Source organism: Chamaea fasciata, unplaced genomic scaffold (assembly GCF_029207755.1).
Source record: "Chamaea fasciata isolate MVZ Bird 193981 ecotype frontalis unplaced genomic scaffold, bChaFas1.0.hap1 SCAF_2, whole genome shotgun sequence".
Lineage (NCBI taxonomy): Eukaryota > Metazoa > Chordata > Aves > Passeriformes > Sylviidae > Chamaea > Chamaea fasciata.
The window spans coordinates 35,612,863-35,631,165 of NW_027094087.1; the positions used below are offsets into that span (position 1 = coordinate 35,612,863).

Genomic DNA, 18,303 nt, shown 5'->3' on the forward strand with positions numbered 1-18,303 from the left:
AGGTTGCAATATACTCCTGAATAGTTATGCTTATTGAAGTACCCTTATGGGACAGTTTAAGGTAAAACGTATGTGCATTATATAACACAACTGTGAAATACAAACAATCATTAAAACAACACATGGTTTAGCTTAAGAATTATGCACTCAGCATTCATGTGTTCACTGTACAAGTCCCAACCATACCCAAGTCTTCAGGCAATATTTAATAATAAATTCAACAAACTTAACTGGCTGTTTTGTAAAGTAAAATGTTGTTGAGGAAAAAAAACAGCAAAAGAGGCACTGACCAATACCACAGTGCTCACACAGCAAGGTGAACCCTTACAAAGGTATGTGAGAAAAGTATAAAACACTGTCAAGTTTAGCAGTTGGGAGTTGTTGCTTTGTATTATCCTTAGAACGTCTTCTCTGAATTAGTTTGCAACAAACGCGATAATCTTTCTCTCTCAAAAGCTTATTTTCAACTACATTTCAATATCCTCCATTCATTTTACCAACCTTCTCTTCTTTACAGCTGTAAATTGCTCTTGGAAAGCACAAGCATCCCCCTTAAGTTATCCAGTTAAGAAAACTCTGGTAACAGAAGAGTCAACAAGCTTCCAGTTCACAAAGCTGCATCTGAAGAACCTAAACCACCTCTTTATTGTAGGTTTTGCTCATGAATAGACACTCCAAATGTTAACTGCTTTCACTACAGGCAGAACATTTAAAATTTGAGTTGTTTATGTACAAAGTGATATAACCTGATTACAAGGCATTCCCTTGAAGAAAACCTAAATTAAGTCCCTTGGGATATACAGCGAAGTACACTGTATCAACTCTGCCTCCTTACACACAAGTCTGATTCCATTTAAGGAGGAACAAATTAGGTTAAGCACATTAGACTAGAAGCACATTAGGTTAGTTTTCTCCCAAGCATGGAATTCAGCAATAATATTGCAGTGTCAGTATTTATCACAGGTTTAAATCACGTTTCAGAGAACAAGGTTTCTGGACTAAAAATGTTTCAGAGATCATTTTAAGGTAACAGATCTGCCTCCAAGGTAGCTTTAAATTAATTTTGTTGCAATGCAGCCTTCTTTAAAATTTAACAAGGAACTAATTTTTCAAATACTTGCTTTCAGTAGGTAACAAAAATATTTTATTCAAAAGGATATTTCCTTTTTTGCTTAACACTCCTTTGACTGTGGATTAATTTGTAATGTCTGTGACAATACCTTGGTTAAAACATCTACTCAAACTTTGGGAAAACACCAAATAATTATAACCATAGAAGATACCAAGGTTCAAGAGGTGAACCCTTTTCTACACTGAGTGAATGCCAGAGGTTTTGAAAAGTATCTTCTTTTTCCAAGAAACCAGAAAAAAAATCTAAGCAACAGTACCTTCAGCAACTTTAGAAATAGCCACTGTATCTGGAATTATTCCGCTTCCATTAAGTTTGTGACAGCTCAAAGTTCTTGGACTGAACAATTTCTGTGAATGAGACAGGCCCTCATCTCAGTAACCACACTCACATTTCTGCAAAATTCACACATCCTGATCGGGCCGTAGCATTAGAAAGCAACAAACAAAGAAAGGAACTTGAGGTCAGGAAAAACCCCTTGGCGATGCCGTTTCCCCCCTATTTAGACTCACATGTGGAAAAAGTCCACCTACATTTTACTTCAACAACCATGTTGCAAGCTAACAGGGAAGTTCTCACCCATAACAAAAGGAGTCAAAAACCAACCCCAAATGCAACCAGCATGTAATAAGAATTTTATTGAATACTTTTAGAAAAAAGCTAGAACATGAAGACATGAGATTAATTTCTGTGCAAAGTTTTATGAATGTGCAGAATCAAACAGCCATGCAAAAAGTCATCTCCTCTTCAACTGTTATTCAAGACTCTTATAATGGGAAAATTATAACCACCCTAAAACAGTGTTCCAGACACAAAACTCACTACTTTAAAAAGGATCTCCTTCCTGCACAGAAGTAAAAAAAAATTTAGTAGTAAATTCGGAAAGACCAATCATTAACAGGTACAGTATTTATTTAATGAGTACTCATGCCATGTTTAAAGAATGCAAGCCAAAAATGCATCATTATGTAGAATAGGTATATTCTTTTCCCAAGGCAAAATTCCTACTAAAACTAATTCCTAAACTACTGAAATGGTGACTTGATAATGTACACAATCCAGAATACCATCCAATGGAAGATTTTTTCTGTCAAGCTGTATCAGTGCCACGTATGACCTAAGAGTCAGAGTAGCTGATCAGCCCTGTGCTTAGCAGTGTATTAACAGTCCACATAAATTCCAATTCCTCCAAGAAATGTTATTACAGATACAAGATCATAGAATTGTTAAGACTGGAAAAACCTCTAAGATCACCAAGCACCAAGGTAGCACCACCACCATGTTCACCATTAAACCATGTCCTTAAATGCCATACCCATGTTTGGTTTTTTTTTTAACACCCCCAGGCATGGTAACAGCACTGCTTCCCTGGACAGCTTATTCTAGTGCCTGACAACCCTTATTGTGAAAATCATTTTTCCTAACACCCAATCTAAACCTCCCCTGGCACAACTTGAGGCCATTTCCTCTCAACCTATGACTTGTTACCTGGGATGCAATATTAGGTACAAAATATGCTATCAGATAGGAAAATGGGTTTATACATGAGGGAAAAAAGATTTCTGTCATAAACTTGTGTACCCATGCTATTTTTTGTATTATAAAGGGATCATGAAGGTGAAGTTTTATATGCACCTGGACAGTCAGTTCTGATTCACGTAACACGATTATCTACATGTGTAACAAGTAAATCCATACTGAAACACACTATAGCTCTTAAACACTTGTTTATAAAAATATAGTTAGACTGCATCAACTTAGTCAATTTGATAAATATTGCACAACATCTGAAAGCATGAAAAAAAGGACAAATTCAATACCAAGTATTCCTGTTCATACTGGTTTGCAATTTAGTATTATATTATTAGACAGGTGACAGCCTGTAATCAAAAACCACTTTGCTTACTTGACAGATCTTGCTTTTGGGAAAGTATCAATCATGATTAGTACACAGATTTACTACAGTACAGTTGGCCTCATTTTCTCTCCACACTTACTAATAAAAGTTATAGCCAAGCCAATATTCCATCAAAGTGTCGGCTACCACTATGCATGTCCAGATGTCATTGCATGGAACACCAGGATCAACCCTTAGCTGAAGCCAGTTGTCAGCAACTGCTCAAAACACAAAAATTCAGTGACAGCTCTTGCAGCTTCAGGATAGATGCAGACACATGGTTTTAAAAACTGCTAAGAATTGCTGCACGTAAACAGAGAGTTTATGGCAGTCTAGGCCATCTGAAGGTTTATCTATTTTGAAAAGCATCCCAGGCCATAGAAACTATGCTGTTATTGTAAAATCTATACCTTCCTGCCTGACCAACACTGTTGGGGTTTTATGGGTTCTTTGATTTGTTTGCTTGCTTTTTTAAACAGGTAAGTTTTAAAAGTGGTTGTATTTCCACTGATGGGGAGAATCATTATAGAGCACCTGAAGTATCTTTAGTTTTGTGCTGGAAGTACGAACAACAGGAGAAGAGCAGGAGGAATAATAAAAAGCAAAAGCAAAATTGGAGACTGTTTACAGGAGCTTTCTCCCACTTATGGCCAAGGTGACACAGCTACCAGTAGAATGAAGCTTGAAAGAGTGTAACAAGTAGTTGCATGATCCCAAAGCCTGCAGCATTCACAGCAGATGGTCCATTCATCCACATTTCTCTCCATTTAGGGTTTAGTGCCCTAAGGCAGAATACAACTTATTTAAAAACAGAAATTGTTTTCCCAAGGAATTCCATTTTCCATGTAGTTCTTAAAAAGGGTTTTACGTTATGCAAACCTACTGCACATGAGGATGCAAATCAAGTGAAAATGTTTTCCACATTTTTTTAACATAATTAGGGTATTTATATATCCATATGGATAGACACATTTGAACTTGCTTGTTAAACAAGAACTTTTATCCTGGCGTTTAAGCACTGCTAATTTTGCTGCCCAAGTTCAGAGTTCTGCACACACAAACATAGACAGCATGCTAGTAGCTACAGCTATCTAGAATTTTTCATCCACTGATGTTCTCAGTGTCATGCTAGTTAAGTACTCCACTTGTTGGTTCAGAACACATCAAGGAACATCTGTTCAATTTTCAGAGGACCACTTGGCAGGCAAACTTTTATAAGTTTGTACCCTATCACTTCCCAGTACCTTAAATTTTCAAATTAAAAAAAAAAAAAAGAGGCAAAAAACAGGCATTATTAGAGGTTAACAGAATCTATACAGCAGAACTTAGAGCTGAAATTATTTAGAAGGGCCCAAGGGAGTATGAAACCATGCTCAAACTAAGTAACTGAGGACAAAGGATCTTGAAATGAAAGTAGAGAAGCACCAAAACAATTTTATATATGTGCACATATATATATATATATTTGTATCACCAGTGTTACTTTCTTGGCATTCAGGGATGGTTTCTTTGGTAATGTATTTCCTACTATTTTAAGCATGAAGTAGGACTTCAAGTACTCTTAGAAGAAATCTGAGCTCAAGTCAAATCATACTTAATGGAAAACAGCAAGATTCTTAGAAATCTGTATTTCACTTGAGAATGCCTTTACTACACCCTGTGTTTATCCTGACACTATTCCAGGTTTACCAAGGCTAGTAGATGAGCACCCATGCATTTCAAGAGCCTGTAAGATCTCTTGTTTATACATACAGGATTAGGCACAACAAATAATGGTGTGCATTTTTTATTACTTCTATAGGGAAACATCTTTATTTCACCTGTAAGCCAAAATTAAGAAATTATTCCAAGCAGAAAGCAACATTACTGTGTGTGCTGCTGCTTGGATAAAAAAATAAAATCTCATTTTTACAGCTATCCTGTTTTCAGCCACATACCTTTAATGATGAACTGAAAACAAAACTAAGGTCCTGATTTCTAGTTATGGTCTGCTCAAAAGATGTAGTATTCTTTTACAGTATTTTGATTTAAAAGCACAATTTGAGACAGACATTTTAAAGCATGTTGTTTCTCCTAAGATTTGTGCTGTATATAACTGCAGTTCTTAGATGACCATCCTCAGAGTCAAGAGATACACACATCTATGTGGAAACTGTTTTACCAAGACACGTACAGAATGTCCTGGCTTCTCCTACTACACATATCCATCTACTCTGAGAAGAGTCTTGAGATTTTCAGTGCTGTAGAACAGGACAGGCTATACATTCTAAAGGCTGTCAAATGTATCCAGCACTTTGGTAATTTTACAATAGTTTGCTGTTTGCACTCTTCACAGCTGAAATGCTAAGTTATACAGCCATTTCACAGTCCATTTGCCTTTATATTTAACTATTCAAATAGCAAATGTAAAGGAGTAAAAAAAAAAATCCCTTCTTGCCATCTTTCTTTTAGTTTTAACCCGATCTGCTTTGATACATGAAAGACAGCAGGAGTCATCTAGTACTGAAATCCTTGGAGTAACAGCAATTATTTCATCCCTCCGTAGCCAACAAGTTTTGAAACAAACCTATATTCCAGAACACAAAAGTCTACAAGTGTAGAACTTCATATTTCTGTTTATGTAACCTTTTATTCTCGATGTGGAATTACATGCTAATCAGTTCCAACTCAGATTTTTATATCTGCATTACTGTATGCTTCGTAACAGCATTGAATTTAACATGGGCTACCAAATACAACCGGTCTAAAGAGAAGAGCTGAAAAACAAAGAAACCCACTGTGAACAGAAAGCACATCTACTGGGATAGTCAGTGCATGGTAGGGAAGGTTGCAAGCAAAGGGCAATAGCTGGTTTGCTCTAAATTTCCATGGAGACATTGCATCTAGCATAAACACACCCATGGGAGCAAGAGCAGAAATAACTGTTACCCTTTCAAGTTTACAACCCCATTTACTGTGCGTCAAATTTCTTTCTAGACGGGAACAGATGATCTAGCATTAAAAAAAAAGAAATCTATATAAAAGTTAAATATTTGATTACAGTAGCAAGTCACCACTTCATCATAGGAAATAACTTGTCTCTTGGAATCGTTATTGATCTCAACTCTCCTGTTTAGGTTGTGTGTTGGATGCTGGTAACTCCAGACTTGCCCATAGCAGGGGCTCTGCTTTTCTCATAGTGAGCTCAATCTTTGTAGCGGTCATGTTCACGTAACTCCTCTTCACATCGATCACCTGCAACAGGAAAAGTATTTCACACCTCAGTTTAACAGACTGACAGACACTGGGGAATTAAGTTAGGGAGTACCTCATCACTAAATTTCAGTAGATGTTTAGGGAGATGAAGATCCCTCCAGTATCTTGAAAAATCAGCTGTTTCCCATTCCCAAGCTATGGAATGTTTATGGCATAAACATATGCCTTTGCATATCTAACATACATCAGCTAACATACATAAACAAGAGTTTTCTGCAACACCACTACCATGGTGTTGATATCAGAAAGAACCTTGGAAGGCCAACTTCTCTACAAAGCAGTGCCCATCATGATGTCATATTGGATCTCCTGGGTCATTATATTCAGATTTAAATGCAATTACTCAATGTCAAAACAGAGTAATGAGGAAAACCAAACCATTTGGAAAGAGAGGAAGCTAAAGGCTTATGTTCTGTTTTCTTTCTGGGGTTGTTTGATTTTTTTTTGTTTGTTTCTTTTTAACAGATAAAGTATTTTTATACTTACTCCCCATAACTTCACACTGCGATGAAACTCTTTTTCTCCTTCAAATACAATATGGATATTTACCTTAAAAGGAAAAACAACAGAAATAAGAACATTTTATCATGTTAATAAAACATCTGACACCTCAAGCATGTTTAAACAGAGTATACCATGTTAGGACTTGGATTGTACAATGACCAAAGTGATAAAATTGTCCCTCAGAAACAAAAATGAGTATCTATTTTAAAAGATTCTGATACAGTTGCAGCCAACAGTGACCACTGGTAGCTTATCATTTAGAAATTAAAGAAGCATTTAAACACCTGTTTAATATTAGTAGCTGTGAAACAGCATACAATGAAGAATGCTATCAAATTACATTAAGTCAAATACAACTAAATGATGACTCTATAATTACTTATATATATGGTGATGACAAACCCATCATGCTTGGGTTTTAACTATGGAAGTCAAATTAAAGGTTTGTTGTTTTTTTTTTTGCATGATGTATTGCAGCTTTTAAAAAACCCCACATAATTAAGTGCAGATGTCCAAACAGAAGGGAGAGAAAAAAGCTATACATACTTGAACAAGCACAAATGCCAAGAAAAAGCAGTTACTCAAAAAAGAGTCTTATGCTATCTCAGGAAAATCTGCTCTGCTTTATTTACAAGGCTAAGTTCAAGTTGCTGATCTAAAGGTAGAGGCTCACCATGGTGCTATTAGCTTCTACGTAGCTCAGATCAGGGACTGAGTTTTTAGCATATACAGAAATAGTCACTTCTCCTCCAGTCTGGTGCCAATCATGCCTGCATGGAACTACTTTTGTACTCTACATAAGGAAAAAGGTATAGAAAAAAAACAACTTAGAATTACATTAGAATATTTTTTTACAAGATTAACAGCATAAATGCCCAAGACTTTTTTAATAGCCAATTAGCATAGCTAATAAAGGACTATAATTTCATCTTCAGAGGAGATTGCAAGACTCCACTTGTAACTCTTTTTACTAAGTATTTCAGTATCTCCCTCTCAAACAAACTACCACAAAAAAATGTTACTTGGTGGATCAACTTCCTTTCCAAGACTACAGTTTGCCAGCAGGTTATAGAAAGGAACTGAATGAAGAGAAAGAATGCCGTGACTCCAAGAATGCTTCATATTCCTGAAAAAAAGATTTATTACCCTCTATTCTCTGATGCAGAAGTAAACTGTGAATAAACCCTCAAAATAAAAAAAAGCTGAAATAAAAAAAAACCCTTGTTGGATAGAAGCCCATTATCTCAATATGCATACATTTATTATACACATGATTTCTTTAAATGTGGGTAAATTCTTTACTCTCTTTTCCTACACTCTCCTGCTTTAGGCTCACAACTTCAGCTTTTTTTAAAACCCTACTTTCTGTACCTGCAAATAATTTCTGAACAAAAATAATCTTCAAAGCAAGCAGCAATTATAAGAGTTAAGGGAAGTAATGGATTTGTGAAGTAATTGTTCTAAAATGAGGTAACAAAACTACACTTTTTATAACGTATCTTTATTTTCTTCTGATAAACATTCCTGATGGTTGCAGTGTCAAATCCATTTTGCCTCAGCAACATACAATATATTCATAACAAGAACATTGTGTTCACCTGTATCCATCATGTGACCAAATAATGTTTTTGAAGTGTTATGGTCCATTATTATGTTCTATAATATTCTTAAAGAATTAAGTATATGTGTAGCATAGACTACTTCACGTTCCATTTCTCAGTTTTCCTGCTGTGTACAGTATCCTCCATATTATGTCAGAGGTAGTGATCTGTAATAGCTCAGCTACAGTAATAACTCAGTCAAGCTACAAACTACATTTCAGTATTCAAAATTCAGAATGGCCAGTTACAGAATGCAATCTTAATGCTACTTACTGCATCCTTTTTAGTCCATATGTGTGTTCCTCTTGTGCAGCCTTCTTGAGCTAAAAATGTATTGAAGTCAGAAGTTTTTCTTTTACAACAGCTCCAATACTTCATCCTTGAAAGTTTGCAAAGTAATTAACAAACAATATTTAGGACACTATTTACTGTGAACATTTAAGATCTTTTCTTTATGCAATATTACTGTTACTTTAGTATACCCCCTTCAAGCATTGCCATTTTTGACTCAAGAGAGACTACAGACTAAATCAAGGCAACATCTACAAAGAAAGCATGAACACAACAGACTAATTAAAAAAACCTGAAGTTAACTGAATACTAACCCTTCACAGAACACAGGTACAAAAATGGAAGTTAGCTGAATACTAACCCTTCATGGAATATAGGTACACCAGAATGGTATATACATACTTCTTCTGTGCTGTGTGGTCCTTCATATGTCTGGGGGGACAAAGAATTTTAAGAGTTTTACTGTTACAGGAGGTGGAGCAAGGAAAAAAGTAGAACAAAACACAACAAAAACCAGAAATAATGAGCAAAGTACAACAAAGCTTTTGGGTAACTAATCTATACCTAATGGCTCGTCCTAGTTTTTCGAAGTAACCGTTCAACCTTCCTTCAGAGGAGGTTCTCTGGCACTCCTAAGAAGCTGTACTTTATGTTACTTCAATGGCACACATCAATGGTGACACCATCTATGCTCATAAAGGTCACTGCAGATCCTCAGAGATTTCTGTCTTTAAGATACTCTGAGTATTCAGAGAAAAAAAGAACTTAACTTAAAAAAAATGAAATTCATCATTCATAAAACACACAGATTCTCAAAAGAAAGTGAAATAAACAATATACAACTTAGCCACTGAATATCAGATCAGTTCTTCCCAACACAAAGAGTACCAAAGTTCTCCTCTCACCAGAGTTCTGGTAGATACTGCAAAATCTGTCAGGTAAAATAGCTATTTAAATATTACTGCCCCATTTTGCACAATGCAAGCGTGTGGGTATAACTTTCACTTTACATGACTACGTAACATAATGACTAATTTTGGTGCTAGAAGTGTTAAAACACTGACTTTTTAATTCTTCTTGCAGGAAGCATTAACTGTTAAGATCTGTAGATGCTTCTGATCTATACACAGATTATCAAAAGCAACTCAAGTGCTATCAGTAAGCCATCTCTCACCAATATAATATTTAATATGTTAAGTTGAAACAAAACAGTACCATGGATTTGACAAGCTTACTATTTAGAAGTTCACGACAGCTTTAAAAAAATAATCTTCGACTTTCTACAAACTCATATTTGTCTATACTGAAATGTGTCATCAAATGTGCATTTGTTAAACCAAATGGACTTTGTGCCTTTTCCAAATTAACTTGTAGCACACAGAAAACCAAAACTGCCAATTTAACAGCTGAGTAGCTGGATACAGAGTATAACTGAACCACTTACTTTTGAACAGCCTGCATTTTTACATGCCGTCCCAATCTTGATTTCATCACTATCTTCCTCTGTAAACAGAATATTACAGAAAATATCAAATGCATTCCATAATCTGCTGAACACTTTGCTTTTATTAAGAACTGAGTCAAGGAGGAGATTAGAAAAACCTCCCTCTACAAGCCTCTATTTTCTGCCTGACACTGAAATCTGCCAGAGAGATATAAAGGAACATTCCAAGAGCTGTATTACCTATGCATCAATTCTAGGCTCTATATATTTACACATTTTAAGTGGGGTAAATAAAAAAAGATGAAGAGGATCATTACAATCACAGGGGAAGAGAACAAATCATTCATCTTGTTCAGTTTTGTAAAACTAAGAATATAAAAGGCTTCAACTGCTGTCTATAAATACACACAAGGAAATAATCTGGACACTATGGAGAAAGAAGAGCTAAATTAGTTTGGCACAAGAACAAAAGAGCATAAAATAGCCACAAGCGTAGGTTGAAATTAAAAGTTTCTTAAAGAGCAGAGTCGTTCTGGAACCAAATTCCAAGTAAAATGTGGGAAGAAAAAGGAAAAGCAGACAAGGGAGAACCAACTACTCTTCAGAGGAATTCCACCAGTTTATGAAAGCTTTATATGATACTGTCTCTGCAACAATAGGGAGTAAAGTTCATTTCTTGGTAACTCTGCCAGTCACATACTCAGAAATGGGTATTCCCATTATGTCTATTCTAACCAGGATATCTTAGAAAAGACACAGTTCAAATAATGCTAAGGACAATGTACTTCTGACAACCAAGTGTCCATGTTATCCACATTTGAACTTAAATCATCATTCCCTAGACTGGAAGGTATTTTCAAGATTATTAAGAAAAAGAACATAATTACAGGAAACTATTACTTCACAAATGACAAGATCAGCATCGCAGTTATTTGTGTGACAATTAACATCACATATACCTACTTAATCTCCCTGTCTCCTTACCTTTTCTCCCTTCATTTTCTGATGACAGTTTCAGTTTATCCAGAGCTTGTTTCAAGGAAGCTGACACTTTCAGCTGCAAATTTGTCATTGGCTCATCTGGGCTAAAAAAATCCATGCATTAGTGTCAACTTACTCTGTGAGAAAGAATTTATAGAAGACAAAGTAGTAACTTTTAATCTTCCTACAAGGCTATTCCTTTTAAACCTCCCTTCAATAAACAAACTACATTTGTAAATGCCAATCCTTACTGTTTATGAAAAAACAGACTAGAAACTTAGAAGGCAGCCTTGGCTTTCAACTGGAAATCCTAAATACTCTACAAAAATAAAAATAATTCAGAGATACTAAGGAATCTAAATACAAGCACCCCAAAATTATTTTTATTACTGCTTAAAACACTTAACACAGCCTCTAGTGGCATTTTAAGCTATGAGGTTATATACTTCAATTTTTGCTTCTTATGGATTTAAGTGCTGAAAAATCAAGTACTTCTTTGTCATAACCAGAATCCTTTTCTCATATTTTGAAGCTTAAGATAACATCATCACTGCTGCCAAAACCGAGGTCTTCTAAGGTTAGTTTTGAAATTTCTACACTATATTAAATGTATAACACTGAATAACCAACCAAGCTTTAACTTGGCAAACTGACTACAAATTTAGAAAACCATAAGTTTCATATACTGTACCTTGGCCTCTTAATTGTTTCCAATGGTTTTGGTGCCTGAATTATGTGTTCTTGAAATTTGGGTTTCAGTTCAGCTAGCTCCTTTCGTTCAGAGGTAGTTTTGACTTCTGGTTTAACAGGCTCAGGAGGTTTCTCGCTGTTATGGAGACCCTTTGTACAGCCCTATTGTGGAAAGCATGTTTTTATTTATATAAAAACACAGTGTAGTTCATGTGCATGAAAAATTAACAAAAACTGCAACAAATTTTCTTGAATCATTTCTTTAGCTCCATCATCTCCTTTAGCCCACTCTAGACACTGGCTGCAAAAGAAACCCTACCACCAAAGTGGAAAATATTCTCATTTTGGACATAGGTTAAAAGAAAAATGCATACTTTCTGTAGTCAAGCAAAACACCAATAAATGCTGACCATCCATCTTTATTAGCAAGTCGATCTATCAAAACTTATTTTGAGAATTTTAACAATTAAAGCTTGAAAGTGAGCCTTGACTTCACTATTATATGAAAGAAATAAAGCATGTAAGAATTAAGACAGTTTTAGTAGAAGTAGGCTAATTTAAAACACGTAAGCACATGTACCATTTAATATTAATCACTGCCACATGACAAGTATAGAAACTGTAAATAATCATGAGTACATACCACAATGCTTAAGAAGTCAGAGAAGTCTGTTGTTCTCCTCTTACAACATGACCAACCCTACACACATTTTGGAATAGAAACAACACAGGCATGACTACCAGACCTGACAACAGCTTGAAAAAAGCAAAATATTTATTATATTCCTTTAAAGTATGTGGCACATCAAAATTAGCAATTGTTTTCTTCCCTTCTGTGGACAATACTATCATTTGCATTTTTAAAAGTCAGAGAAGTCTTCTAGTTTGCTGCTGTTGCCTTTATCAGAAAGTTCAGTAAATGTGAGACAATAATTCTATGACAAGTTAGGTGCCAACTCTGTACAACAGAGAACAGAAATGTTACTTCATCTCATAAAGTAACAAGTAAGCAAAACAAACAAATACTACACCTGAGACCAGGCTCACCTGTGGCCCAATGCACAGGCCCTCTTTCAAAAATTATAGGGATTTTGTTTTTCTTTTCTTGAGCACCACTCAGATCTTTGAATTGCTTATTTCCCACCAAGAGAGCTGGATATTTGCATTGCACAGCTATCCAACTACATCAATCAAGAGCACTTTTTATTATATAAACCAGAAATGCAGTTTTAGAGCAAATTGCCTTTACACTGCGAACAATATATCTTAGAACTCAAAGAACCTTATTCGAGGCAACAGTTTGACTAATGCAACACCGCTTTGAAAGCTTAAGTGGTGCAACACAATGAGTTTTAGGTAGGTGGTTCTAAAATACCCTGAAAATACTAACCATTTCCACAGCTGAGGAAACAAAAGGTTCAACCTGCCCACCTAGACTATCTAAAACTCACAGCAGGAAGAAAACTCATTTGCAATTATGATAGATTTTTAATTAGGTCAAGAGGCAGATAACGAAAAGGGAGAAAGTGGCACTTGTTTATAAACAGTGAATATGTAAGAGAAAGAAGGAGTAAACATAAGTTTCTGAGCTAACTGTATAATTTCTCTCTTTATAATTATGTAGAAGATTTTGTACTGTGCTCTGATTACAGCTATAATCTTGTACAAAAAAATAGCAGTCTAAGCAACTCTGAAGTATTTGATATAAGATTATTTGTCCCATTTCACCAGTAGCACACAACGGCTGATTCCAGAGTCAGGTACTGCACTATAAGCAACAACTCACAGCAAACACACTGCCCAGCACAAATGCAGAAGCTTTCACGAGTCTAAAAGACACCACATTGCTGGGATAAGATGCACTTCCAGTAGAAGCAGTTCATAAGCATCAAGAAAAAAAAACAAAAAAACACTCACCCCCCCTCAAAGCTCAGCTAAACAGTGGTTTAGTGTTCTAAGAGATATCACTTAGGCTACATTAATAAAGTGCCAGACTCCATTTTTGAGCACGAGATTTCTGACTACACGTAATAAATTATTAGAATGATTTCCAGTACTGTTTCAGCAGTTGTTTCTCAAAGGATTCCCTGTAAGCACTTTGTATGCATCCTTTAGTAGACCCTGAAGAGGGAAAACAGTTTAGCACAACACCAAGCATGGGCTGTGCAGTTGGCCTAAGCACTGGAGACCCAGGTATATTTAATTCATCACTGAAGATGGAGCCTAAGAGTCCTGGAAACCTGCATAAGAGGCATGGCTGACCAGTCCCAATTTAAGCAACATCCTCATTTGGCTGATTAAAAGAACATGACTGTTTTTTACAGCAGACAAATGTTACATACACATTAGTACCCTGGCCACATTAGACCACAAGCAGCTACTGTGAATTCCAAGCAGGTTAATTAACTGAAAGAGTGTGAAACCTCTCAGTGGCTCCACAGTCCTATTTAGAGGACCTAATTAAACTGCTGAGAGACCTAAAGCCAGTCAATCAACAGGAAACAAGTCATCTAGACTTGCATGGCATTTAGACCATATGAGTGGAGCTTTTAATTTCTTTTTCAGGAATGACTAACTGTGCTTTTCTAATTTCATGGGGTTGCTCATGATAGGCTGAGCATCAGTTCCTCAACACTGAAAGATCTGGAATTAAAAAGATGAAAACCCAAAAATATAATACTTAAAAGGACAGTTGCATACTTACTTTGAGAGCATCATGAAAAACGGGCACACCTGGATGGTATGTGCATGAATCTAAAAGACAGTGATAATTATTAATATTTAGGCGTACCAAGAATCTTTATTCATATGATAACAAACCCAGCAAAAAGGTCACATTTGCAATTCATGTATGCCATAAGCTGCCCCACTTCCCTGAGTGCACATCATTACTCAGAAAAATCCAGATTCCACATAAAAAGGTCTCTGAGTGCATACATTAAACATAAATAATCAGCTCTTCTTTTTTCTGAAGTATTATACAGCACAAACTAGAAAGCAGGTAGTTATCTAAAACAAACTACTACTTCCATGTGGAGCAAGTAAACTTTCTCTGGACCATCCCTCTGGCCTCCACCAGTAGTCAGGCCTTACTGGTAATTTTGCAGAAGTGAGAAGGTGACCCTACAGCTACCTGACAGACAGAAAATACTGATTTACCGCTTCAAATACATCTATTTGAACCTGGTCAGTGCTTTCTACCGAGAAGCATTCTGTTAAAAAAAGTCCCTTATTGCAAATACTGAGTTCGTGATTTTGACTGTAATTACCTTGTTCTTTTTTCAATGTTTATAGTATCCTAAGCCACCTAAGGACTTGAACCCGAAGGTTAGTCCTCCATATGCCCAATTTTGACATGTCAATACTATTGATTACTAATAGATTCTGTACAAACACTACGCTGGAACACAACCTCCATTAATGAAAGTGTTTGTATTCACAGATGTTTATCAACATTACACAGCTGTTCTCTGTTACTTGTACTCCTTTCACATGTAATAAAACTGCTCTGATTATATAACTTCCCACTGACATTTACTGCATGGATAGTATTTTACTGACTTGACTCTAAATACCATCTTCTAGCCTTTAAAGCAAAATTAGAGACACTTAAAATTAAAAGTGACATAACAATAACAATGCACGTAATAGGAAGCAAAAAAAAAAAAAAAGTAATAAATAACTTTATTAGCAATCTGCCTACAGATACCTAAAAGGCAAAAACCCAACCCAAACTGGATTGTTTTTATCTTTTGTATAAATATGTGCATTATTAACGAAACCTCGTTTTGTACAATTTTCTTTGATTTTATATTCAGTGCCTAATTCGAAAGCACTAATACAGTCCAAGGAACACCAGTTCTCACCTTAACTCGAAATGCACACATTTTGGGACACCAGTCCTTCAGCAAGACTTAAAAATATACCCATAAATCTCTATCAATTCCTTCAGTTTCGGGATGAAAAGCTAATGTTAGTAAACCTCACAAGAAAATTAAAAAGGAAAAGTGGTTATTTTGCACAGAGACCAGGAATTCACAGTTAAATCAAATAAATTAAAAAAAAAAAATGTAGAGGCTATTCTTTTCTAAAAGTATGAAAGTATGACATTAGAAGCATCATGAGGGTAAAAATACATCATTTTGTAGCAAAGACTATTTCTGAGTCAGAAGACTTAAATGAATATTTTTAATTCTTCATTACAGAGATGCTGTTAATAACGGCAAGTGTTTTAGAGACCAGAACAATCTCATAATCAAATAACTCAGGGATGGCTATGCTCCAGCTCAAGGCAGGCACAGACAAGTGCCTGGCTGTCCATCTGGCCAAGGGCAATCCTTTTTCCTCACTCCCCAGAGCCTGCTCTGCAGCAGGTACATCATGGAGCTAATGACAGCCCACTTGGCTGCTGCCTCCTGAGGGCCCTGCGTGCTCCATGAGAGAAGAAGCCAGGACCAGGAGCTCTGCAGTGCCTCAGCAGATCTGTCCTCTGAGCAGTCTGACCACTGTCCCTGCCAGAGGACAGTAAAACACCAGCTCGTCTGCACTCATACCGAATCCAACAGCTCCTATCTGGCACAAAGGATCCCTTCTCACGCTAGGCAGGGAAAACTGGAAAATTAGGATACAAGCAGACAAAAGCATATTCTAGTTCTGATTTGTATAAGATCAGATTACAGCAGCCTTTGGTTGTTATTCTACATTTTCACTGAAAAAACCCCCAACAAAACAAATTACCTCCCCACTGCTATTAATATCTTTCCTTTACCAGGAAGTCCAAAGTATTTCAAAGCCATTTTCTCTAACCCTCAGATAATTTTTGCAGACACAAGTATCGCAATTTTTCAGGTTTTTCTTTGTTTGTTGGGAGCTTTCTTGATGTCAGTTTCATAGCCAAACTGATCCTACCGTGTGCACACTGCTATCGCCTTACTGCTACATCCCTAAAGCACTTCATTATTCATTTCACTAAATGTCAAATCAGAAATTTGTAAGGGTCACCCAAATGCAAAACCTGGTTCTGTGTAGCGACCTGTGAGTAACTACATTTACCTTCAGAACTGCTGAGTCTAGGAGACAGCGATTCCACTACATGTTCCAGCCACTCACTGAAACTAATTTCATGTCACGAAATTGTTTGCCTCAACCCAAGCACCAGAGTTAGCATATGGCCATGCCAACATGACCTAATTTACTACAGCTTGATCACAAACCCTAAAGAAGTGTTACTTTTACGACGAGTTCAAGTCACAAGGTCCTAATAGGATTTCTTTCTTTTTTAAACAATAAATACCCTTATCTGCTTTGCCTTTTGGGGTACAGGGGTATAGGGGATGGTGGTGGAAGAGATGTAATGTTAAGAAATATAACGCTAAGAAATGAAAGCATCCCACAATGTGCCCGCTTCTGCTATTACTAACAATTATGAACTCCTACTCAATATGTTGCCCCTCTCTATGCAAAAACACGTAGCTCAGAAAAATAAACACTCGTTATTGCCACGGTTGTAAACCACGGAAAATGCACGGGCTAGAACAGGTTAGCCTACTTCTAACCCTAGGGGGCGTCACTATAAATTAACGCAAAGAGAGATTCTAGAAATTCAACCAACAGTTACTTCACGAACCAGGTGAGTGCGAGCCTTCTGCAAACTCAGACCGCCCTTCTCTCAGATCAGCCTCTGCGAAATTATGAAACCCCAAATGACACAGCTTTCAACACGTTTCACCAGGATTCCCAGCACTCACAGCAGACGCACTGTAAGCGCTCAAGGCACTTGCGTAAAAGCAAACACACGTGTGCCGTTCAGACACATTTGATTACCTGCTGCAAGTCCACACATGTGAACTAAAAAAAAAAAAAACAAACAAAAAACAAAACCAAACCAACCAACCAAACTAAAAAAACTGGCAACAGCGATGAACGCAACACCCACAGAGGCCCGCAGCAGAGGAGACTGTGCTGGCCTTAAGAACCTTTGGCACACATGACAGCGGCCCAGGCCGCACACGCGTGTCCCCGGGGCAGCAGCAGCCCGCGGGCCGGGGGACAGCCCCGCAGAACCCCGGAGGCCGCGCCCGCTGCCCGCGCTGTCAGGAGGGAAGCACCACACCCCGGCCCCTCCGCTACTCTCACCCTCCGTGTTGTTCTCGGGGTCGAAGCGCTGCCCGCAGCCCCGGTTGTAGCACAGCTGCGACATGGCCGCAGCACCCCCCGCCCCGCCGCCCGGGAGAGCCGAAGCCGGCGGTGTACGGCGGAAGGAAGAGGGTAGGAAGGAAGGAAGCCGGGCAGCGGCACCGGGGGCGGGGCAGCTCCGCGGCGGAAAGAGCCGGCCGGAGCCTTCCGGAATATTCACGAAGCTTCGGGGGCCGGCGAGAGCGGGCGGGCGGCCGCGCAGGCGCTGAGCGGGGTCGCGGAACCGCCGAGCGACCGCCGGGCCCGGCAGTGGTGCCGCGGCTGTGGGGGAATGCTCGGCCTCGGGAGAATTTATGGCGGTTTTTGTTATTATTAT

General features: G+C 37.5%; 1 protein-coding gene across 1 annotated transcript; it reads right to left on the bottom strand.

Moving 5' to 3' along the window:
- Positions 1-1,741: 1,741 nt before the first annotated feature.
- On the bottom strand, positions 1,742-18,073 carry CHORDC1 (cysteine and histidine rich domain containing 1). The gene is made up of 11 exons (XM_066175675.1): positions 17,928-18,073; positions 14,497-14,546; positions 12,436-12,492; positions 11,794-11,954; positions 11,106-11,206; positions 10,122-10,180; positions 9,039-9,109; positions 8,660-8,765; positions 7,459-7,578; positions 6,768-6,830; positions 1,742-6,260 (listed from the first exon to the last, which is right to left on the bottom strand). Exons 1-11 carry the CDS (start codon positions 17,989-17,991, stop codon positions 6,126-6,128), a joined length of 987 nt encoding a protein of 328 aa, XP_066031772.1. The 5' UTR covers positions 17,992-18,073; the 3' UTR covers positions 1,742-6,125.
- Between the last annotated feature and the right edge of the window lie 230 nt (positions 18,074-18,303).